Genomic DNA, 22,715 nt, shown 5'->3' with positions numbered 1-22,715 from the left:
CCTGTACTGTTTCTCCTGAGACATCTACTACCCCCCTGTACTGTTTCTCCTGAGACATCTACTACCCCCCCGTACTGTTTCTCCTGAGACATCTACTACCCCCCTGTACTGTCCCTCCTGAGATATCTACTACCCCCCTGTACTGTTTCTCCTGAGACATCTACTACCCCCCTGTACTGTCCCTCCTGAGACATCTACTACCCCCCTGTACTGTTTCTCCTAAGACATCTACCACCCCCTTGTACTGTCCCTCCTGAGACATCTACTACCCTCTGTACTGTCCCTCCTGAGACATCCACTACCCCCCTGTACTGTTTCTCCGCATACATCTACTACCCCCCCTGTACTGTCCCTCCTGAGACATCTACTACCCCCCTGTACTGTTTCTCCTGAGACATCTACTACCCCCCTGTACTGTTTCTCCTGAGACATCTACTACCCCCCTGTACTGCTTCTCCAGAGACACCTACCACCCCCCTCTACTGTTTCTCCTGAGACATCTACTACCCCCCTGTACTGTTTCTCCTGAGACATCTACTACCCCCTGTACTGTTTCTCCAGAGACACCTACTACCCCCCTGTACTGTTTCTCCTAAGACATCTACTACCCACCTAATGCATTTTTGCATTTTATTTGTATTGCACTTTTCATTCAAAAGAATCTCAGAGTGCTACAGAATAATTTCAAAAACGGCCTAAAAACATTAAACATTAAACTTTAAACTTTATCACACACAGTATTCAGTATTCATATAACGGAACAGACATCGCTGCTGAGAGTTTAGCGCCCCAACAATGGTCTCTGCATCTGTCAAAGTATTATTTATTTATTTATTTATTATTGAAGCCCTTAAGCACAGTTCTGATCAATTGAAGCCTTTAAGCACAGTTCTGATAAATTGAAGCCCTTAAGCACAGTTCTGATAAAAAGTGAAGACAAATATTTTTTAAAAGAAAGTATTATTTCTTTTGAAAAATATTTGTCTTTATCAGAACTGCTTAAGGGCTTCAATAGAACGACACTGTGCATTCCTCCACGCATTCAGCTTCTCCTGTGAATCAGCACACAAGAACTTGTTCAAACCGATTGAAAAGGATCGGCAAACACAAAGACGGAAAAGGTCAATAAAAGAATAATAAAGGAAATTCCTGTTCCTTGTTCAGGGGCTAAATGTTCTCCGCCTTAGCACAATGTTCTACTACTGTAACCTCTGTGAGTGAGGGGCCTAGACAGTGGTGTAGTCTAGGTGATGCAGGACTACACCGTATACCCACTAGGAGAGGCCAAGGATTTCTGTATACCCACTTAAACATGTGCGAGGATATGTAACAGTGTTTTGTAACAGAACTTTCACTTTCATTCATACGAAGCACTTGACTTTTGGACCATTGGGACTGACTATAGCGTCATGTACCATCAACAGGGGGAAATGCAACATGAAATATGTCAAAATGCAGCACTATCATGCACAGATCAGCCTTATAACATGTCATGTTAGATTTATTTTTATGGCGTTCCGAAATGAACGATATGAGGCTGGGAGGGAAAAATCACAGTATTATACCCACTAGAAAAAAACTAGACTACACCACTGGGCCCAGACAGTGGACAGCAGAGGGGGTTTTCATCTAATTCATATAATTGACCCCATCTCATATGTCTCACGTGTGCTCTTGAGCCTTATCTTATCTCCCGATGCGTCATCATGCCACTGATCCTTATGTCTGATCCGTGCTCTCAACTCCCCCAGTGGTTCTATGTCTGCCGTGGCCCACGTTGAATGTCAGTTTTCATGAAAACTCAAAAGCCTCCAACTCCTAACCTACGTACAACACAGACAAGTGGGTTTTCTAGTGTTCTCAGAATGGAATTGTATGAATTTAGATGACTTATAAATGAAGTGTGTCGGGGTAGTGGAGGTCTAGTGCATAGTGAGTTTAGTGGATAGTGAGTTGGACTCGTGATCGGAAAGGTTGTGAGTTCAAATCCCGCCTGAAACACCACCACTAGTGTGCCCTTGAGTAAGGCACTTAGTCCTCAGTTACTCCAGGGGGAATGTCCCTGTAATTAGTAATATGTAATTGTAAATTGCTTTGGATTAAAAGCGTAAAAAAAAAAGGTTATGTGTGTGAGTGAGAGTGTGTGTGTGTGTGTGTGTGAGTGAGAAGGAATTAGGGAGTTCTGAACCGCCACTCTGGGGCGGCTGTGTCTCAGGAGGTAGAGTCGCCGTCTAATGATCGCAAGGTTGGCAGATCAGCGGTTCGAGCCCCGGCTGACCACATGTCGAAGTGTCCATGGGCAAGACCCTGAACCCAAAAATTGCTCCCAGTGAGCGGGCCGGCGCCTTGCATGGCAGCTTGCCGCCATTGGTGTGTGAATGTGTGTGTTAATGGGTGAATGAGAGGCCGTTGTAAAGCGCTTTGGAGCAGCTTTGGAGCAGCTTTGGAGCAGCAAAAAAGGCGCTATATAAGTGCAGTCCATTTACCATTTTACCATTTACTAATGTGTATCCTCAATCAGCACACTTTCCATGTCAAACATATAAAATCATAAGGGTTTATCAGTAGGCAATGACAGTACCGTACAACTCTTTTGTGAGTACGACGATGACTTGTTAGCCATGATGATAAGACAGATAATAATCTATAATGGAATTACACATCTGTAACTCTATAATCAACATTCTGCCAAACGACTTATTAACAGTTTATACAGGGCGGAGGGTTAGCACACCCTTGAATTCTGATTGCATGTGTAAATGTTGCCTACTCCTGTATAACTTAGTAGGCCCCTGGGACATGATATCGCTGCGTAATGCACCTCGCCAGCTTAGTCGCAACTATTTGTTATTCAAAAGCATGGGTTGAGATTCATCATGTTGACTCTCCGCTCTCCGTGGTGTTAGCTGCTACTGGGCTGCCGGAGGACGCTAAAAGCAGCCAGCCAAGTGGAGATGTCTGGATTGCATGGATCAGTAATTAGCCGAATTCATTCAGTTAATTAGCCCTATGGCCACTTCCACCCCCCCACCCACCCCTGAAATTAATCAAATATTATGGGACCTCTGCAAACCAGGGGTTGAAAATAGCAATAGTAACCCAGCGTCATTTCTCAGGAGATATTCCCTCTCACAGCGGTAGACCAGGCAGACCAGACAGACATGGTAATGGTAACTTCCTCTGGACCGTAGAGATCTGCAGCCTCATTCCCAAACCACTGCCATCTGTATCAATCAGACCTGGGATCAAAGGCCTAAATGTGTGTGTGTGTGTGTGTGTGTGTGTGTGTGTGTGTGTGTGCCACACGTGAGGGGCAGGTTCAGTATAATGTGTGTGTGTGTGTGTGTGTGTGTGTGTGTGTGTGTGTGTGTGTGTGCGTGTGTGTGTGTGAGGGGGCAGGTTCAGTATAGTGTGTGTGTGTGTGTGTGTGCGTGTGTGTGTGTGAGGGGGCAGGTTCAGTATAGTGTGTGTGTGTGTGTGTGTGTGTGTGTGTGTGTGTGAGGGGGCAGGTTCAGTATAATGTGTGTGTGTGTGTGTGTGTGTGTGTGTGTGTGTGTGTGTGTGTGTGAGGGGGCAGGTTCAGTATAGTGTGTGTGTGTGTGTGTGTGTGTGTGTGTGTGTGTGTGAGGGGGCAGGTTCAGTATAATGTGTGTGCGTGTGTGTGTGTGTGTGTGAGGGGGCAGGTTCAGTATAGTGTGTGTGTGTGTGTGTGTGTGTGTGTGTGTGTGTGTGAGGGGGCAGGTTCAGTATAATGTGTGTGTGTGTGTGTGTGTGTGTGTGTGTGTGAGGGGGCAGGTTCAGTATAGTGTGTGTGTGTGTGTGTGTGTGAGGGGGCAGGTTCAGTATAGTGTGTGTGTGTGTGTGTGTGTGTGTGCGTGTGTGTGCGTGTGTGTGAGAGAGTGTGTGTGTGTGTGTGTGTGTGTGAGAGTGAGGGGGCAGGTTCCGTATTGTGTGACTACGCTGGTGAAAGGGTTGTCACCCTCCTCAATTTAATCCAGTTGGTTTCAGGTGATTCAGGTGTGCCGCGTTGGCATGACATTCCCAAGTACACAAGCTGGAATTCAATTCACCTTCTGATTCGGATTATGGTAATGCCATGTTCCATTTCAAATACCCTGTCCTACAGTGTAGTAGTACAGCTAATGTGATGGGGCAGACTGCAGCTTCAAAAGAGGCAGACTCCCATATCCTCTTTCGCAGTGGTGTGTGTATTTAACACCAGAACTCTGGTGGAACCAGTCAAACACTCAGATTCTACAACAGAATGTTTGGATACTGGATTCTGATTGGCTAGCAACAGTGGTAAATACCCCCAACAACCCACAGTTCAGACCGCATTTCCAGTATCATTGCGCCTCCCAATCAATCTGTCAATCTGTCAAGTTTTCAGGCAGGATTTGAAGGTGGAGAGAGAGTCAATATTGCGGATGTCTTGTGCAAGAGAGTTCCAGAGACGGGGGGCAGCAGAGTGACTGAAGGCTCTAGACCCCATAGTGGTCAGGCGGGCAGAAGAAGGTATAGTGAGTTGAAAGGCAGTGGAGGATGGGAGAGTGCGAGAGGGAGTGTAGGTGTGAAGGAGTTCAGAGAGAGAGCAGTGAACTAGTCAGCCAGTCGCAAAACACAGCCAGTCATGGACACATTTTATAACTTCTAATACACCAAGTTATCAATCAAAGAAACACTTTGAGCGTACTATGATCCCAAACGACTTTTTAATACATAATAAATTGCTATAAAATGTTCAAACGGAACAAACAAGTGAACCAGTCACACCTGTAATTGGATTCCGTGTGTTTGACAGGAGGACAAATGAGAAGAGAATGAGGATAATTTTTCTAAAATGATATAGTGAAAAAAGTCAAAAGGCAATTCTTAATATAATATATACCATTTAGCTGACACTTTCATCCAAAGCGACTTACTTTGCAATGAGTGCATAGATTGTTCAGTATATTCAGTATATTTCTCAGTACATTCTTGCAGTGAGAGTACATACATTTGTCCAGCAGGAATCGAACCCCCAACCTTCCGAAAAGGACACTGTTGGAGGATCATTGTAGCAAAGTTGTTGTGCCAATGAATCAACCCAATTTTCCATCTACTTTACTGAGTTTCGGCGGAAGAGGAGATGTTCCCTCTGCTTGAGATTCTCCATAATTACATCATCCATCTCTCTTGACACTTGCTTGCTTTTCAGAAGGTAATATTTTTTTTTACAGTAACTGGAAATTATCAAGTAATTAGCTTAGAATTATGCCTACTGTTGGAGCCAAAAAAGCTTTATATTATTATTTATGAAAAGCCACTTGAATGGTATTTTGAAAGTGGTACTTTGGCCCATAAATACTTTTATTTTGAAAATTGGTGTCGCCCAATCTAAGGACTTAATTGATATAAGGAAGTGATCTCTCCTTGCTTGGGCTTGATGAGTCATGACACGTGAGGGTGCGACACAGTTTTTCAACCATCACGATAAACCACCACCACATTAGAAAATATGTATTGTTTTGTTTGTTACAAGTTTTTGTTTAATAACTTTGCTTTTGAATTCCAATCGGGGATAGGCCCGACCCAGAAGTGACACACATACAAACAAACATTGACACACGCGTACATACCACACCACACCAACATATATTACTTTCGTTTGTTACTTTTATTTGGACTTTGGATTTTAAGACCACTTCAATTCATGGAAAGGTCCAGAGTCTTTGTTGCAAACGGAGGAACTACAAACAAACAGGTGCGTTGGAACCAACACCCACTCATGCCAGGACGATGGCTAATTTGATAACTTTGATAGACATGATAGTGTAATTTGATTATTTTGATAGACATGATAGCCATCACATTAAGTTGAAGAACTCGCGCAAGTTGGAAACACTGGGAAACTTTCGCCAAGTTGGACATACCTTTCCTGTTGTGTTTTTTTTTTTAAATTTGTTTTTCAGATTTTATCCCTTTTTCACCCAATTTGGTAGCCAATTTAACCCAACTTAGCATCCAATTATCCCCTGCCTATTGCATTGGATCCGCCGCCCGACCCCGTGGCCGGCAGTCCCAGAGGAGGGCGCCAGGCAGACTAGGCTGACTGGCTCCTCGAGCCCAGTACCGTTATTCCGGCACCCCAGGGGGCGGTGTTGCGCGACGGATCCTAGTCCAGAAATACTCCTATACGTCCCCTCGGAAGCGGCCGGCCAATATGCCGCTTCCCGTGTGCCTCGGCCATATTCTGGATCTGGCGAGCCGGGATACGAACCCCGGCCCCGGTGGGCAGCATGCACTAGCGGCCAGTGCGTAGACCGCTACACCACCGCGGGGCCCTGTTGTGTTTGAGATGGAGCCAAGACTGCTCGTTTGGAAGGACATTGGATGCGTGAGTAACGTAAACCTTCAGAGCTGATGGATGGAAACCGGTATCAAACTAATTGATAGCTTGCGCTGTTTGTGCTGTGCTACGGAATTGTTATGTTGTTGTTGGACTTGTTGCGGAGTTTAGTGCATTGTGTTTATGGATGCTAAGTTGCGCTATTGTTATTGTTTGAGAAGCGCTTTGATATTGTGTTTGATGCACTAAGAGTTGACACCGTCATATAATCAGAATTGCGGATGAATTGAAACCGGACGCGAATTTGCGGAACCTAGGATGGTAGGGGAAGGTAGGGCAATACCGCTACCTGATTGGTTGGCGAAGCACTCGTGAAGAGCCCCCTCATTGGCTGGCGACTCGCCATAAAAATCGGACAATTTAGTACACACTATATCTAAAAACACCTTTCTTTCAGGCCCTTTAGAAGGAGCATAAATATTCAATAAAACCACATTAAATGTTTCAAATTGTGCTTTCACTACAACAAACCTCAACAACAGACCTCCTCTACTCAACAACAGACACTCCTCTACTCAACAACAGACCTTCTACTATACGTTAACCTCCTCCCAGACAGCCAAGAACCTTGGGCAGATCCTCAACAACCACTTGAACATCACAGCGACAGCACGCTCCTGCAGATTCTTCCTCTACAACATCAGAAGGTTACGTCCATTCTTCACCAAAGAAACAGTTCAACTGTTGGTCCAGACACTGGTCACTCTCCTCTCGCCTTGACTACTGCAATGCACTCCTAGCCGGGCTCCCCGCCTCCGCCATCAGACCTCTGCAGCTCATCCAGAATGCTGCCGCCTGTCTAGTGTTCAACCTCCCCAAATTCTCTCATGCTACTCCCCTCCTTCGCACCCTTCACTGGCTCCAGATAGCAGCTCAAGAGATTCAAGTCCAGATTCAAGACCCTGGTGCTTGCCTACCGGGCGGCAGAGGGAACAGCCCCTTCCTACCTGCCAGCAATGGTCAGCCCTCAAACACCTCCGCTGGCCGACTGGCTCCACCACCTCTACGCGGATGCGGCAGTTGCGCTACCAGGTCACGTCTCTTAACTATACTGGCACCTCGCTGGTGGAACAAGCTTCCCACTGCTGTCAGGACTGTAAGCATCATTCCCTATCTTCTGCCGTAGACTGAAGACCTCCATCTCTTCAGGCTACACCTTAACTGTACCTCCTGACACATCTACTTACCCTCTACCCCCTGGTACCAGTTTCCCCAGCATCATGAAAAAAGAAAATCTTCCTCCTTCTAGCACGACGACTGCCAATGGCCCGGGGCCTGAGCATAGATGACTTCTCCCTGCTATGACTGGTGGATAGATGATTCACTTACTTAGTCAAATGTATTTGTTGTAAGTCGCTTTGGATAAAGGGCGTCTGCTAAATGCCAAAAATGTTTTTGTATTATCACTCTGAAGGGTATGATTAGGCAATTTGAGAGAAGCTTTCAATCCTAAGCAACCTTCCCAGTCTGGTGTGTAAGGTTTGGGGGGTCGCTCTTATTGGTTGAGGGACCCTTTGGCGTCCTCTGGTGTGTATGTATGTATTTATGTCTGTCCTAATTACTGTGATTGTTACTTGGTGTGAATGCTTTAGGCCTTAGGCTATTTATATCCCTCTGTGTCTTCCCTCTTTGTCGGTTGTTCACCATACATTATGTAAGTTGTGTGTGTGCATTTCTTTCGAAAGCCTTATCGTTCCTCGCCTGCATAGGAAATAAGTATCGAAGGACTATTCTAAGTGCATTGCCTTGCCTTATTCTATTGACGGCGTTTTGGGGAGTCTAAGCCTTCTCCCCTTTTGTTTTGTTGTTTATTGTCTTCTTTTCATATTTAAGCATTTATCGGAGACAAAGCTTTCTCCTCTTTTGTTTCATCGTTTACTGTTCGGTTATTATTCTCGTTTGCTCAAATAAAGAGTGCCTTTATTTTTTAAATCCTACACCTGCATCTTGTCTACTCTGTTCTGCTCTGCGCCTGGGTCCAAATACAATAGCTACTCGTAACATGGTGAGTGAATACCTGTTGTTTGAAGTACACCAAGTAGATCAATATACAGGAGGTATCAAAGCTGTCTGCTGGAAAGCCTCGTTAATGCATAGGTGAACCTGTGGGCGGTGGTAGTCATTTAGTCTTTTGTGGCTTTTGACAAGCCGTAACATCTCACAGTTTTAACACCAAGAAGGTGATCGATCTGCTGTTAAATTACACAAAGTGTGTTCCCGTCACTATCCTGCCAGACGATCCCATTTAGAAAAGCAAAACACATTAGAAAAACAAACTAGACTCAGTCATTAATATTACTAATATGACAAAAAACCTCAGACACCCTAGGCGAGACGCACGGCACAAATTGCATGAATGTTGCATCAACCATCGACCGAGGCAGCCAGACTCATTTGGACGGTATGAATAATGTAGTGATCGGCTCATATGTCATCTGAAGGGGGCGTGGCTTTCATTAAAGTCAAATACAGGATCCGATTCAAAATCCTACTCACCACTTACAAAGCCATCAACAATCTGGCCCCCCTCCTACCTTGCCGACCTCGTCCCCCGGCCTCCACACCCCCTCCTGTTGCCTCAGGTTTGACGACCAAACCACCCTGAAGACCACCAGGACCAAGCTCCGGACCTTTTAAGCCGCAGCCCCGCCCCTCTGGAACGCCCTCCCCAACCACATCAGACAGGCCAACACCCTCCCAACATTTAAACAGGCCCTCAAAACTCACCTCTTCAAGCTCGCCTTCACCAGTTAACCCTCTCCCCCTCCCCTTCCCCTGTGTCCCCAGCACTACCTTATATGTATATGTATATATGAACTCTTACTTTTCATCTCTGATGAAAATTGCTCTGGACAATGTTACATTGAGCCATGAGTTGTTAAACTTCATAGAAATGTAGGAAATATTCTTGCCAAAAGTATCCCGCCACATATACTGTAAGCTGAGTGGCTGGATCTATATGAACACAAACAGCAACACTACTATGGGAAGATGGACGGGACCTGAGTCCCGCAAGACATCAAGTAATCCGGGCTTATTTTAATAAGTCTCGTGAGAGTTAGCCAGAAATAAGCCTGGATTTTCCTTTAGCAACGTTGATGGAATACCCCCCAGGCTGATCCTAACTGCTTTTGTTTGATGTGTTGTTCTCTTATTTGAAAGAGAGGGTTTATTTGCGTGGGCTATGGCCACAGAACCAGCCTGTTTGTAAATGGACTGACTTATATAGCGCCTTTATCCAAAGCGCTTTACAACGGCCTCTCAGTCACCCATTCACACACACATTCACACACCAATGGCGGCAAGCTACCATGCAAGGCGCCGGCCCGCTCACTGGGAGCAATTTGGGGTTCAGTGCCTTGCCCAAGGACACTTCGACATGTGGCCAGCCGGGGCTCGAACCGGCGATCTGCCGACCTTGCGATCATTAGACAGCGGCTCTACGTCCTGTGCCACAGCCGCCCCATTTTTTGTGTTTGTGCATTATTTAAACTGATTAATTCAATAAACCTATTACATCCATACACCTGTATTCTTTTTGATTGTATGCGTTGAGTTTGCAATTTACAATTTAGCATTTAAAATGGTTAGCTCGTTTCAGACCATCACTCGGTGGTCAAGAAGCGGTTGGTTAGATAGTGACAGTTAGGATGTGACAGTTAGGATGTGACAGTTAGGATGTCACAGTTAGGATGTGACAGTTAGGATGTGGCAGTTGGGATGTCACAGTTAGGATGTGACAGTTAGGATGTGACAGTTGGGATGTGACAGTTGGGATGTGACAGTTAGGATGTGGCAGTTGGGATGTGACAGTTAGGATGTGACAGTTGGGATGTGACAGTTAGGATGTGAACAACTCACATTTGAATAAACTAAGCTTGACTTAAGCAGGGCACGTTAGGACTTCGCCCAACGCTCCCAGTTGGAAGCAGTCTCATTCCAACCGCCTCCACGGCGAGGCATACGGTTGTGGGTCACAAGCCTGCAGGCGGCACATGATTAATTAATTCCGTCACTGTCTTTCTAGGATGGTGCTGCTCGCAAGCTGGGGAGTCTGCTCTATGCTCCAGACCTGCGCCATGCTGGAAGAACATTCTCGCGAACGTGGATGAGAAGGTACATCGTTAGTAAACAATTGACTGGAGGACGGGAACATTAACATAAATGGTAAATAGACTGCACTTATCTAGCGCTTTTATCCAAAGCGCTTTACAACGGCCTCTCATTCACCCATTCACACACACATTCACACACCAATGGCGGCAAGCTGCCATGCAAGGCGCTGGCCCCGCTCACTGGGAGCAATTTGGGGTTCAGTGCCCAAGGACACTGACATGTGGCCAGCCGGGGCTCGAACCGCCGATCTGCCAACCTTGCGATCATTAGACGACGGCTCTACCTCCTGAGACACAGCCGCCCCCCAAAAAACCCATAAAAACATTGACGTAAGAGTAAATGCTAAAGATTACCTTGTTACACATCAGTGTAAACTTCTAATATGAATGTCACCTTACTTAACAATTTGGAAATTCGATAACAGCCCTGAAATAATAGTACATATGGGCATTCAGTTGTTTGAATTATACTAGAGTTACATCGACAAATGACTGCTCATATGCTGTATCACAAGATTAAAGATCGATTCTCGAGCATTGGTTATTTCCCTTCTCCATTAAGCTGGCTCTTCATCAAGTTAGGAAAAGAGGGCGGCTAGTGGGAGAAGCCAGCTAAATTGAGGTGATTGATCTGTAGGGAGGTTGTTATGGGGATGAGTCAAATGACTATCAATCAAGTCCGTCCACTGACTGCAAACCTCACCATGTGCAAACCGCTGTCTCACAACAGTGCTTTCTTTCTTCACTCAATAATGTTTTTCCTCATAAGATTCTGCAAAACCGTGGCTTGTCGAACACTTATACACCCATCAAAATGGCAGCTACCCTGTTTCGGTTGAATCCCTTAAATCCCTTTTTCTCAATGTATTGATCCACCACCATGACAAACGCTTCAGCTTGATGGGTGGGGGGACCAACTCCACAGCCAGTGTGAGCTCGGAGCTGTGTGGTAATTGAATTACAGCCTCCCTCCCCCCACCCCCCACCACCAAGTGTGTGCTATAGAAGATGCTGTGGATCACTTAGATGGGAATGGTATTGAAACAGGCCCATGGAGAGGAGAGGATTTAGACACAGTCACAAAGCAGGGGGAACATGGAGGGAGTCCAAAAAGAGAAGCGAGCAGCATCTTTTCTGAGCCGCTCTTCTCCTTTCATTGGGATCCAGTTGGCGTCGCCACAGAGAAGCCCCAAGATTAGTTTGGCTTTCGAGTCCTGATCATGATATACAGCACATAATATACCATAATATACCCCAGGTATCCCCGATGCACCCCTACCCTACACATACTATCATTCTTAATATATACAGTACATATAGATAAATATATATATATGTATATATAAATAAAACTAGCTATGATGAGCTATGATGTATGATGCAAAAACACTGTGTTTAAACCAGAATATAGGGGTGTGTATGCAGCACTGGAGTTGGGGGGGTATGAGGGGGGATGGCATCCCCCCTGGAATAAAAACAGTCAAAATCTTTTGATTGTGATCACACTTACCCTTCTAAAACTGTCATCCCCCCTTATCCCTTATGTCATTTTATCAATGAACGTGGTATTACTGCTTATTGCAACATTTAATTTTGCACATATTGAGTTAAATACTGTGGGCGAGGGAGGGGGCACGCACACATGCAATGCCATTTTTACCAAGTCACTGACACTGAAGTCACTGACGCTGTGGGGATGCTAAAATTGTCTCCATATGATAAAATCCACCATCCCCCCTGATTTTATTTTTGAACTTGAGTACTGGATGTATGCGTATAATTGCAGAGTAACAACAGGCCTTCTGCCCGTTGTCACAAGTGATTATTGAAGATGCAGCTAGTATCTTAAGGCTGTGTTGGTTCTCTCCACCATTTGGGTTTGTACTTGTAGAATAACTTGCATAACTTGGTGCAGCGTTGGTTTTACCAGGCTTTATTTGATGTGTGGGCTTATGCAGAGTTGGTAGAGCATGGTGCTAGGTTCTAGCACCGCTTAGGTTGTGGGTACGAGTCCCACTGGGACCATACATACAAAAGATGTACACGCTCACTTTAGTGTACATTTCTGAATGGCATATAAGTAGTGTTGCTTGAGCATTATTCATTTGGTTATGGCTTGATGTCATTTGTCATAAACTATTGCAACCTGATCTCATTGCCCAAAGCACTTGCAACGTTTGCAGGAAAAGTGCTATACAAATCAAAGTTATTATAATTATTATTATTATTACAGATGCATGTTCCGATTGTTCATGTCTCAGAATACGACCTATTCGTATTCGGACGCCTTCACTTGTTCCATATTTAGTTGTGTTATAAACTCAAAAATGGATGACACTTTATTTTTTTTACATCAACCCACATAACCCACATTCAACCCACATACAATACCCCATGATGACAAAGCGAACACACGTTTCTGCCTCCACCACCCCACCTTTACACGGCGTACCTGATGCACTCCCGCCCCTCAGTGTCGTGCGTCATACCTTTTGAACTTCACAAATATAGGTCACTGTTAAGTGTAAAGTGCCTAACTGAAGTGCAGACTTGCTTGTGAAGTAGGCCTAGCGCCGTTCAATAACAAATGCAAGGATACAGTAAATTAATAATGCAGGCAGGCAATCAATAATTGATTGCAGGATTGCGTGTTATAGAACATTCTTAACCGTACAACTACGACATGTTAAGAGAGGGTTTAAACGGAGGAGGCCCTAATGGTTGGCCAACGGTGAAATACTGCAGACGATAATTAGATAATTATAGAATAATGGCTTAAATGGCAGTGGAGAGTCCTTGACCTGTTTACTGTTAGGTCTCTATCTGAGCCCCCCCCAGACCATTGTTGTCAAGTCCCTGGTGCTTTACTGAGAGGATGGCACTCTGAAACATCTTTATTCAAGGTCACACACACACGCACACGCACACACACACACACACACACACACACACACACACACACACACACACACACTCACAAGCCCCCCCCCCCCCCCACACACACACACACACACACCCACACACCCACACACAAATCTAATTTCCTCCCTCCCTGGAGATCAAAGCCTACTTAAAGTCGCCATGTTTGCATCCACTATGTTCTTCTATACCAAAACAGTACTATCTATCTTCTACCATGAATATTAACTGGTGGGCTGGCGGAAGCACAATCCTGTCTTAGCAGACGCTGCCGTCCTCCACATTGACTTCACATCCTTCCTCCAGGGTCTCATTAGGTCTTTGCATCTGGCACTCGAAGTAGTGGAAACTGTCGGCCCTGCGCTGCCCACTGGACAACCAACCACATTGGAGAACTGGAAGCCATCCATCTTTGTAAAGTGTTAACAAAGGTCAGATCGCTCCTTGGAGATCTGAGAGAAGGTTATTTCAGGATTTTTACGTCTCGTTGTAAGACTTGAAGAATTCCAAAGTGTACTACTACTATAATGCTTACAAGCAGGGTTGTGGCCAATTCCGTTTTCAATTTCATCAACTCCCCTAAGTGAATTGAATTCCGAGTCGTTCATTGAAAAAAAAAGGGGCGTTCGTTTTCAATGACCTTTCGATACATTGAGGTAAAAATGAGGTATGGTACATGGGTGTACTGTATATTCCACTAGTCAGCAGTTCAACTGTGTGTGTCTTGACATTCTCTTCTGTAAATTGAAAATAAAAAAGCTTTGGAGTTTGGAGTTTTGAATTGGAGTTTCGAAACACTTCCTGAACTGAAACGGAATTGTCCCTAACAACAATAATGCTACAGTAGGCAGATGTCCTTAGAAAACCACGGCCTAAGTATTTCTGATGTGTTCATCATTTCAGGGTTCCCGCGCTGGTCTTAAAAAGCCTTAAAGTCTAAAATCCAGCAATGCAGGCCTAAAAAGGTACTACATTTCAGTTATTCTGTGCAAAAATTAGGTTCCAGGCCTTAAAAATGAGATCCTGCAAGGAAATCAGTCCGACCATATCTATTTTTTGTCTGTATGGCAGTGAAATCCCTAATTTCATCACCTCAACGATGACAAAAAGCTATCATATGGTGTCGCGAAGAGGTCTATCCAAAGAGGTCTAAAACAGGTCTTAAATTTGATTTGTTGAAACTTGTAGGAACCCTGTCATTTGGTATAGCCTACAGTAGGACGACCGATGGGCTGTGGAACAAGCGTACTGTTGGCCTGCTATATGAATAAAATAATCAATACGTTGTTATACCTCTTTCTCCATATTTCTCATACTTACTAGATTGTCCTACAAAGACACCTAGATTTAGATTTAATAATAAAAAAATTATAATATGACATGATAGATATGATGTATAGATACTATAGATATGATATGATCACTTTTCAAAAAATGCCGGTCGAGAGAGGACGCTGGCGTTGCTTGTTCGCCGCTTCTCCGCCCGAAATCTAGGTGTGATTGCAGTATACAGAGTAGATTGTCCTACAAAGACACTTAGATGTAGATTTAGTAATCAAAAAATGTATTAGACCCCAATACTTTCTTTTATCTATTTTTCTTGTTTCTTTTTATTTTACTACTCAATCTTTACAGTTTGTAAAGCGTCTTTGAGTGTCAAGAAAAGCGCTATATAAGTCTAATGTAATATTATTATTATTATTATTATTATCTATTATTACTAACCCAACCTTTGATCTCTATTGGATCCAGTTCATGGGATTTCCATCATGGCAATGCAAAGTGTACAACGTCACATGTAAAGAAGGTTTAATAGATAGATAGGTTGAAACAGGGTCTCTTGTTTGGACATTATTAAGTGTTGGTGCTAGATGAGATGTATCCATGTGGAGTTATGAACAGACCCCATCCTGTGTTTGACTAACAGCAGCAAGCCAGCCCGGAGAAGTATTGACCCATTCTCAGAAAAAGAGCAAACACTGCACCTATAAATCAGGCCTGTTAGCTTGATTTGACATGGCTGCGGAAAGGCAAAAAGATGCACACACACACTTGGCATGCACACACACACACACACACACACACACACACACACACACACACACACACACACACACACACACCAACGTGTTTAAACTTCCTGCTATAGATTCACACTACCCACTGGGAATTTTACATATTGTCTACATGATGTTATAGATGTTCCTTGTTTTTTTCCCCCTATTATGTAAAGAATCATGCAGTTTATTCATTAGCAGACAGCGCTTCGGTCCCCCTGGCCTTCCCCGAGAGCATACAGGCATATCCCCTGTCTCATATGTAACATATCTATATAAGCTGCTTACATCTGCCTCCAAGCCCCTCCAAAGTCCATAATGGATGTGTGTTGCCATTGTCTCGATCTCATCTATCCGTATCATTCACTTTAGAAAGGTTTCCGGCACGTAATTAGAATACAGCTGTTCTTTTACTGTATGTTGTTGCATATATATTATGATACTCCACTGTGTATGAATGAGCTTTCACAGTCATTCTCACGGGCCACCACTGTGCTGAGTAAAGCTGATGTATTCGGTCACATTAAGTTATTCGCTAGCTTCTCTAGCTACGCTAATACCACTCTGTAGTCTATGAATATATGCAGAGCGTTGCTTTTCTGGAGGAGAGAAGAGAGCCCCTCTGTCATGAACAAACGGTATACATTTGTGACAGCAGCTGGTGAAACCGGGGAACAAGTCGCCAACCAATCAAATAGGTTCAGACTTTTATTCCGAAAAATTTAAATAAATTTCCATGTTGTTGAAAATCAATGACACACTACTTGCTACTCAAGCCAAAATATTGCAACGCAATGGATTGGGTGAGTAATCCCCCCACTGCTATCTAGTCAACTATAACACTACTTTACATTGTTAGCAGGCTCACAAAACAAGCTGTTAGTTAGTTGACTAGCGAGTGTGTCGTTGATTTTCAACAACGTTGACATTTGATTTACATTTTTCAGAATAAAAAAACCTGGTTGATCAGCTGTTCCCGACTTGTTCCCGGTTTCACCAGCTGCTGTCACATTTCATTATCACCTTTGGTTGTTAATCAACAGATCGGGGATCAAAGCACCAATCCCCTCACGTGTTTCGGTTCCCCTCACGTGTTCAGTTCTCCTCACTCCCCAGTGTGGGCAGAATCAGCCTCATATTACCAAAACGTGTCTTTCACGAAGTGGCAGCGTTATTTGCAGGAAAACGGGGGCTGGAGGTATGAACTTGTTTGAAGTGTTTGTGTTTTCTGTGAACAACGCTCCCATGCTGAGTCTCCCACAGTAAACACTTGTGCCAGCTCCATGATGTCATGTTTAGGTTTATCATCTTAGCAGGCCTCGCCACAGTTTTGTGGAGCGCAGATAATCTGGGGTTTGAAAGCACTCGGTCACAGATGTACAGTACATACCACTGTCAACTGAGCTGATGCTGGCGTCATATTTACATCAAATTGACGTCATCACAACACTCAACTTGAACCGTCTGTCGTTATGGCTTGCATAACCCTGCCATGATAAGTACAGGATATACCAGATGTCATAGTCATGGTCAGGAGTACAAAAAAGGACATTCTATTATCATGACACCAACCATTGTTTGGGTCAGCGGTTTGACTATGTGCAGTACACCACGAGACACCGTGACATTTGACTAAAGCCACATGGAACTATTCAAATGCTTCGGCGTGTCCAGTGAGCTGACACTATGATATGTGGTGTCAACATATCGTGAGCTTAGAATGATAAGGTTCTATCTCCGTTTAGGACAGTTCAGAGATATTGAGCGTCAAAGTTTTTACATTCCATTATGTTTTGTGAGATGGAACCTTTGTATTTTATGAATTACTAACTCAAAAATGTCAACATTTTAAAAAATAACACCACACAGGCATTAATAAACACCTAATGGATCAGATTATGTAAAAAACTAAATTTTGACATAAATGGAGATAGAACCTTATAATTCTAAGTAGTATCACTATGTTACACTAACATACAAGTCTCCGAATGCTGTTAGAATAACATTGATAACATTTTTACATTTACATTTTTGGCATTTAGCAAACGCCTTATTCCAAAGCGACTTACAATCAATACATTTGAATACTAAGCATGTGAATCAGCAGTCCACTATTCGTTGCAGGAAGAGTACTCTAGCTCGGGCCCGGGGCCACTGATAGAAGGAAAAACCTTCTCCCTATTATCGCCTTCTACTATATATATATATTTTTTTTATATTACTGGAGAAACTGAGAAACAGTACAAGGGGGGCAATAGAAGTTCTTAGGGACACAGTAGAGGGGAAAGCGGGTGTCTTTAGGAGACGTAGTGGTGAGGGTCAGAAGATGTCTCAGGAGGAGCAGTTAAGATGTAACCTGAAGAGATGGGTCTTCAGTCTACGACGGAAGATGGGTAGTGACTCTGCCGTTCTGACAGCCGTGGGGAGCTCATTCCACCAGCGGGGAGCCAGTGTTGTGAAGAGACGTGATCGGGCAGCCCGACTGCTGTGTAGAGGAGGTGGGGCCAGTCGGTCAGCCGAGGTGGAGGAACGGAGTGAGCGGGCAGGGGTTTGGGGGGTTACCATTTCCTTCAGGTAGGCAGGGGCTGTCCCTTTAGCTGCCTGGTATGCAAGCCCCAGGGTCTTGAATCTGATGCGAGCTGCTATCGGGAGCCAGTGCAGGGTGCGAAGGAGAGGGGTGACATGCGAGTATTTGGGGAGGTTGAATACCAGCCGGGCAGCAGCATTCTGGATGAGCTGCAGAGGTCTAATGGCTGAAGCGGGGAGCCCAGCCAGGAGTACATTGCAGTAATCCAGGCGGGAGATGACCAGTGCCTGGGTCAAGAGTTGCGCTGCGCTGATAACCTTGGTTAAAGTGTGATCATCATATTCACCTAACAGGGCTTATGGGCAAACCCACTAAAGGCAATTGAATTACTGTACATACAGGGATCTTTTGAAACATCTTCAATGGAAAATTCGATTATAATGGGAATCCCTCTTCGGAGGGTTGAGAGGAGGTCAAAAGCGGCAAGCCTATTTCCTGAGGATCTGAGGTTAAGTAGGGGGGGGTTGGTGTGCTACTGCAGTAGACACAAGGCACAGGGCTTTGTTCTCGCGGGCTAATTATTGTTGGTCATACTGTATTAACCTTGGCTTCGTAATTGGATGAGCATGAGAGGCAGTCTGCAGTACTCGTAATCGTCTCACCTGGTCCAAAAAAAGATTGTCAATTTGTTTTTAAGAGTACATTCTAATGGCTGCTTTCGCATAATAATAATAATAATGGCAATAGGAGACAGATGAGTTTTTGTGCAAATTGTGTTATTTATGAAATCTAACGTACTTTAACCTTCCTAGTCTGACCGATATGACCTGTAGAGTCCGCTTGCATGTGCTAGAGTGCTCGAACTCAATACTTGTGAAACTGAGATTACGATTTTTTTTCTATATGGCCTCCTATCCTATCCTATCTCGCCGCTTACACTGTCTTAGGATCCAATTCCCTTTGATATTGAAGTCAAAGAATGTCACAGACGCTGTGGATAACACGGTTTCACTTTGACACCGCCTTCTTTGGAGCTGATGTAGGCTATACAAGCCATTGTACCTTCTTTATACTGTACCAAAAACACATTATAGTAAACCATAGAAACCATACATTCTAAACAAATTAAATCTCATTCAACTTTACTTACAAAGCCCCCACAGTCTATACCTAGGCCTAGGGGCTAGTGCATGGCAGGACTACGCCTTTGTTACGTTGTCTGAGCACATTGTGTCCACTTCCACCTGGTGAAAAAAAAGGAAATTGCCTGTTCGGTATGAAAAGCAAAATTACCATTGAGTAAGATTATTTAATTTATTCTAATTTCTCATTGAGATGAGCATAAGAGGGAGCACTCTCTTACTGTACAAAACGTTATTATTTTAATAGGCTTTTCCATCATTCATTCATTCATTATTTCAGAACCAGTATTTTAAGAGTTTATGAACACATTACTTTTCAGATTATCAGACGATGGTTGTGAAATACATTTTACCACATAAAAACCCTATTTAACATCCAGTAAAACTGCGTCTTACAACAACCTTCTCCAGTTCACTGCAAACAGGAAACACTCAAGGAAAGAAACATAAGGCATCGGATTATGAATGTCACAATATTGTATGATCCATGTTTGTTGTGATGTACAAATTAAGGTTATGGACAGCACAGTGCTACTGCACCGTTCAGCTGCATAAAATGGCATCGAAGCTGATGTTTCACATTGTTACCGTAAAAACTCAACGATCCACACCAATGACCTTTGTGATTTTGATGATTGTCGAGCATGATACTTTTTGAAAACAAATTAAAATATACCCTTTTTTCTCCAATTTGACTCGCACATATAATTTACATTGCTTGAATGGCACCTCTTCTTAATACGGTAATACAGTATATGCTCAGAACCTATAACCAGTAAGAAACATTGCTCTTGATCCATTGTCCAATTTACATGAAGAGAACAAAGATGATAGAGAAAAAAGTACACATAGTCAAAAGGCTAGATAGGGTTAAAGACACTCTCTCCTTTTTTTCTGGCAGAAAGGAGCAAAGAACAGGATGGGATAATTCTTCGTAGGGACCGTCGCCCATAAAAACTCACAGAAATTACTTCAAATTCCACATTTGCTTTTTAGGTTTTTAGTCCCTGAAGGTAAAACAGTCTTGGGTATAGTATCAAGAGACTTGTGCTACTGTGCAATTTCCATATCCCCATAAATTCAACACATTTCGAGAGAAGAGAAGATAGTCATCTACCCTCATTTGCAGTCAAGTCTTTGAGATTACAGCGATTCATACAGAGTCTTACATCATTTTCATGTTGAATTTCCTCGGCGCGTCGGTCGGACTACTCTCTCCAGCTTCTGCCTTGCGGGGCACGTACTCAATCTCTATGCTCGGTTTTGGATTTCCTTTCCCTCTACTCCAGAGAAAGAGGATAACGAGACAGAAGAGGACGACACTGAGGAAAGACACAAATCCCATAGTGGTGGCGATGATCAGAGTCTTGACGTCGAACGGGAAGGGAACGGTGGCCTGGGTTCCGTTGGCCCCGTCCTCGCTGGGCTGGTTGGAAATGAAAGCGAACGTCTTGTTGGGCTGATGGGGCCAGTTGGGGGAATAGCTGTGCACGTGCAAGTGGGCGGGCCTGGTGTCGTTCCCCGCCGCGTTGCTGGCGATGCACAGGTAGGTGCCGTTGTCCTGGATTTGGGCGTAGCGCACCTCCAGGACGCCCTCGGGAGAGACGGTGAGCCGTCCGACGGACTTGGCGGTGATGAACTGCTTCCTGGGGGACAGCCACATGATCACGGGGGCCGGGTCGCCCTCCGCCTGGCACGTGAAGTGGACCGTCGTCCCCTCGTCCACGTGCCTCTGCTGCGCCTTGTAGTCTCGTATCTTGGACTTCTGGCAGGTGAAGTAGTCGGCGGGGAGGACGTCAGGAAAGTCTTTGAACTCTTTGTCCTGTACAGCCAACGGCGAAGCGCAGACAGGCTGCTGGCGGTTAAAGTTGAGCCTCCACCGACGACGGAAGACCCAGAGGAGGCGGCAGTCGCATGCCAGGGGGTTATCGTACAGGGCGAGGGTCTCCAGGTTCCCCACCGAGTGAAAGACGGACTCCTCCAGGGTGCTCAGGCTATTGCTGGATACGTTTAGGACTCTGAGGTGGTTGAGCCCGCGGAAAGAGTAGGGCTCAATCATGGCTAATCTCCCTCCGACCAAGTGGAAGGCCTGGAGCTTTAGCAGGTTGTGCAGTTTGTTCCCTTCCACAGTGTGAATGGGATTAAAAGACAGGTTCAGAAAGCGCAGGTGCCCGAGGTGTCGGATCGCTTGGTAAGGGACGGCCGTAAGGTTACAGTTTGTTATGGCTAGAGAGGTGACGTTGAGACCGAACAGGCATTTGGGGGTCAGGGTATCCAGGTAGGCCCAGTGGGAGATCTCTAACGCCCTCAGCCGGTACAGCCTCTTGAAGGAGTAATCCCTGATGACGTTGACGTTGAGGTGTCGCAACCGGAGCGACAGCAGGTTGTGCAGGTGGCTTAGGGCCTCGGTGGGCACGGAGGTCAGGTTACACCTCTCCATGGTGAGCTGCTCCAGGTTGCTGAGGCCGTGGAACGCCCGCTGAGAGATAAACACCAGGTCGTTGTCCCCCACCTCCAGCGCTTTCAGGTTGTACAGCTCTTGGAACATGTAGTCCAGCAGGATGACGATCCTGTTCTCGCTGATGTCCAGCTGAGTGAGGTTACTGAGGCCCGTGAACGCCCCCAACTGGATGAGCTTCAGCTGGTTGTTGCGCAGCCCCAGGGTCCGCAGGCCGACGAGGTTGCCGAACGCTCCCGGCTCGATGGAAGAGACGTTGTTTTCGTTCAGCTGCAGCTCCTCCAGCTGGGGGTAATTGAGGAACTCCTCCGGCCCGAGGCCTTTGAGTCGATTCTTGCTGAGGTCCAGCAGTTTAGTCTCAATGGGGATACCCTCGGGAAGTGCCGCCAGCCTCCGTCGGTGGCACACCACAGACCGCTCCTGTGCGTTGCAGTCGCAGCGGGAGGGGCACCCCGTGGTGGATCCAGACAGTACAGTGCCCAGCATCAACACCAGGATGGGCTGCCAGCATGCCACCAGGTAGCTGTGTCCTCCTCCCACCTCCCTGGACACCATTCTACCACCGCTTACCTGAGGGAGAAACACAGGGAAAGAGTGAAAGAGAGTTAACCCAGTTTGTAATGGTGTTTGTGAGATGTTTTATGAGCAAGGTTTTACAATGTAAATTACAACAGTGTATTACAGTGCTACCGTCGATAATATCTACAATTAAAGGTTGGAGAAACATAATCAAAAAAGGGAGAGGAGGACATGGTGGAAAGACAGTGAAGAAATCAAGGGCAGTGAAACGAGAGGACATTGGATTAGAATTCTAGTTGTACATTCCAATGAAATACTATTAGTCCATTTCATGATAAAAAATATAGCATCAGAAAATAGATATTTGTATTTTCTGATGCTATATCCCACACTACACAATGAGAGTAGATATTGTAATGCAAATGATCTAAGAGATGTGGCCACGGCTGCATGGCAGAGTCATTTTGTAATAAATGGTTATGTCAACTTTGCTTAAAATGTGTCCTTTTCAGTAACAGATTAGGCAATGCCTCTGTAGCTTGCATCTCATTGACCCCAATCAAATAAATGAAGTAGAAAAAAATATTTAT

General features: G+C 44.9%; 1 protein-coding gene across 1 annotated transcript; it reads right to left on the bottom strand.

Annotated features, from left to right (window-relative positions):
- Positions 1-20,313: 20,313 nt before the first annotated feature.
- On the bottom strand, positions 20,314-22,161 carry LOC308170144 (leucine-rich repeat and immunoglobulin-like domain-containing nogo receptor-interacting protein 1-B; the record flags this gene model as incomplete). The annotated part of the gene is made up of 1 exon (XM_080544900.1): positions 20,314-22,161. One exon carries the CDS (start codon positions 22,159-22,161, stop codon positions 20,314-20,316), a length of 1,848 nt encoding a protein of 615 aa, XP_080401026.1.
- Between the last annotated feature and the right edge of the window lie 554 nt (positions 22,162-22,715).

This window comes from Nansenia antarctica (genome assembly GCF_963989245.1).
Source record: "Nansenia antarctica genome assembly, chromosome: 14".
Taxonomy (NCBI): Eukaryota; Metazoa; Chordata; class Actinopteri; order Argentiniformes; family Microstomatidae; genus Nansenia; species Nansenia antarctica.
Note: the sequence above shows the minus strand (reverse complement) of the source record. Positions and strands in the feature narration are given on the sequence as shown.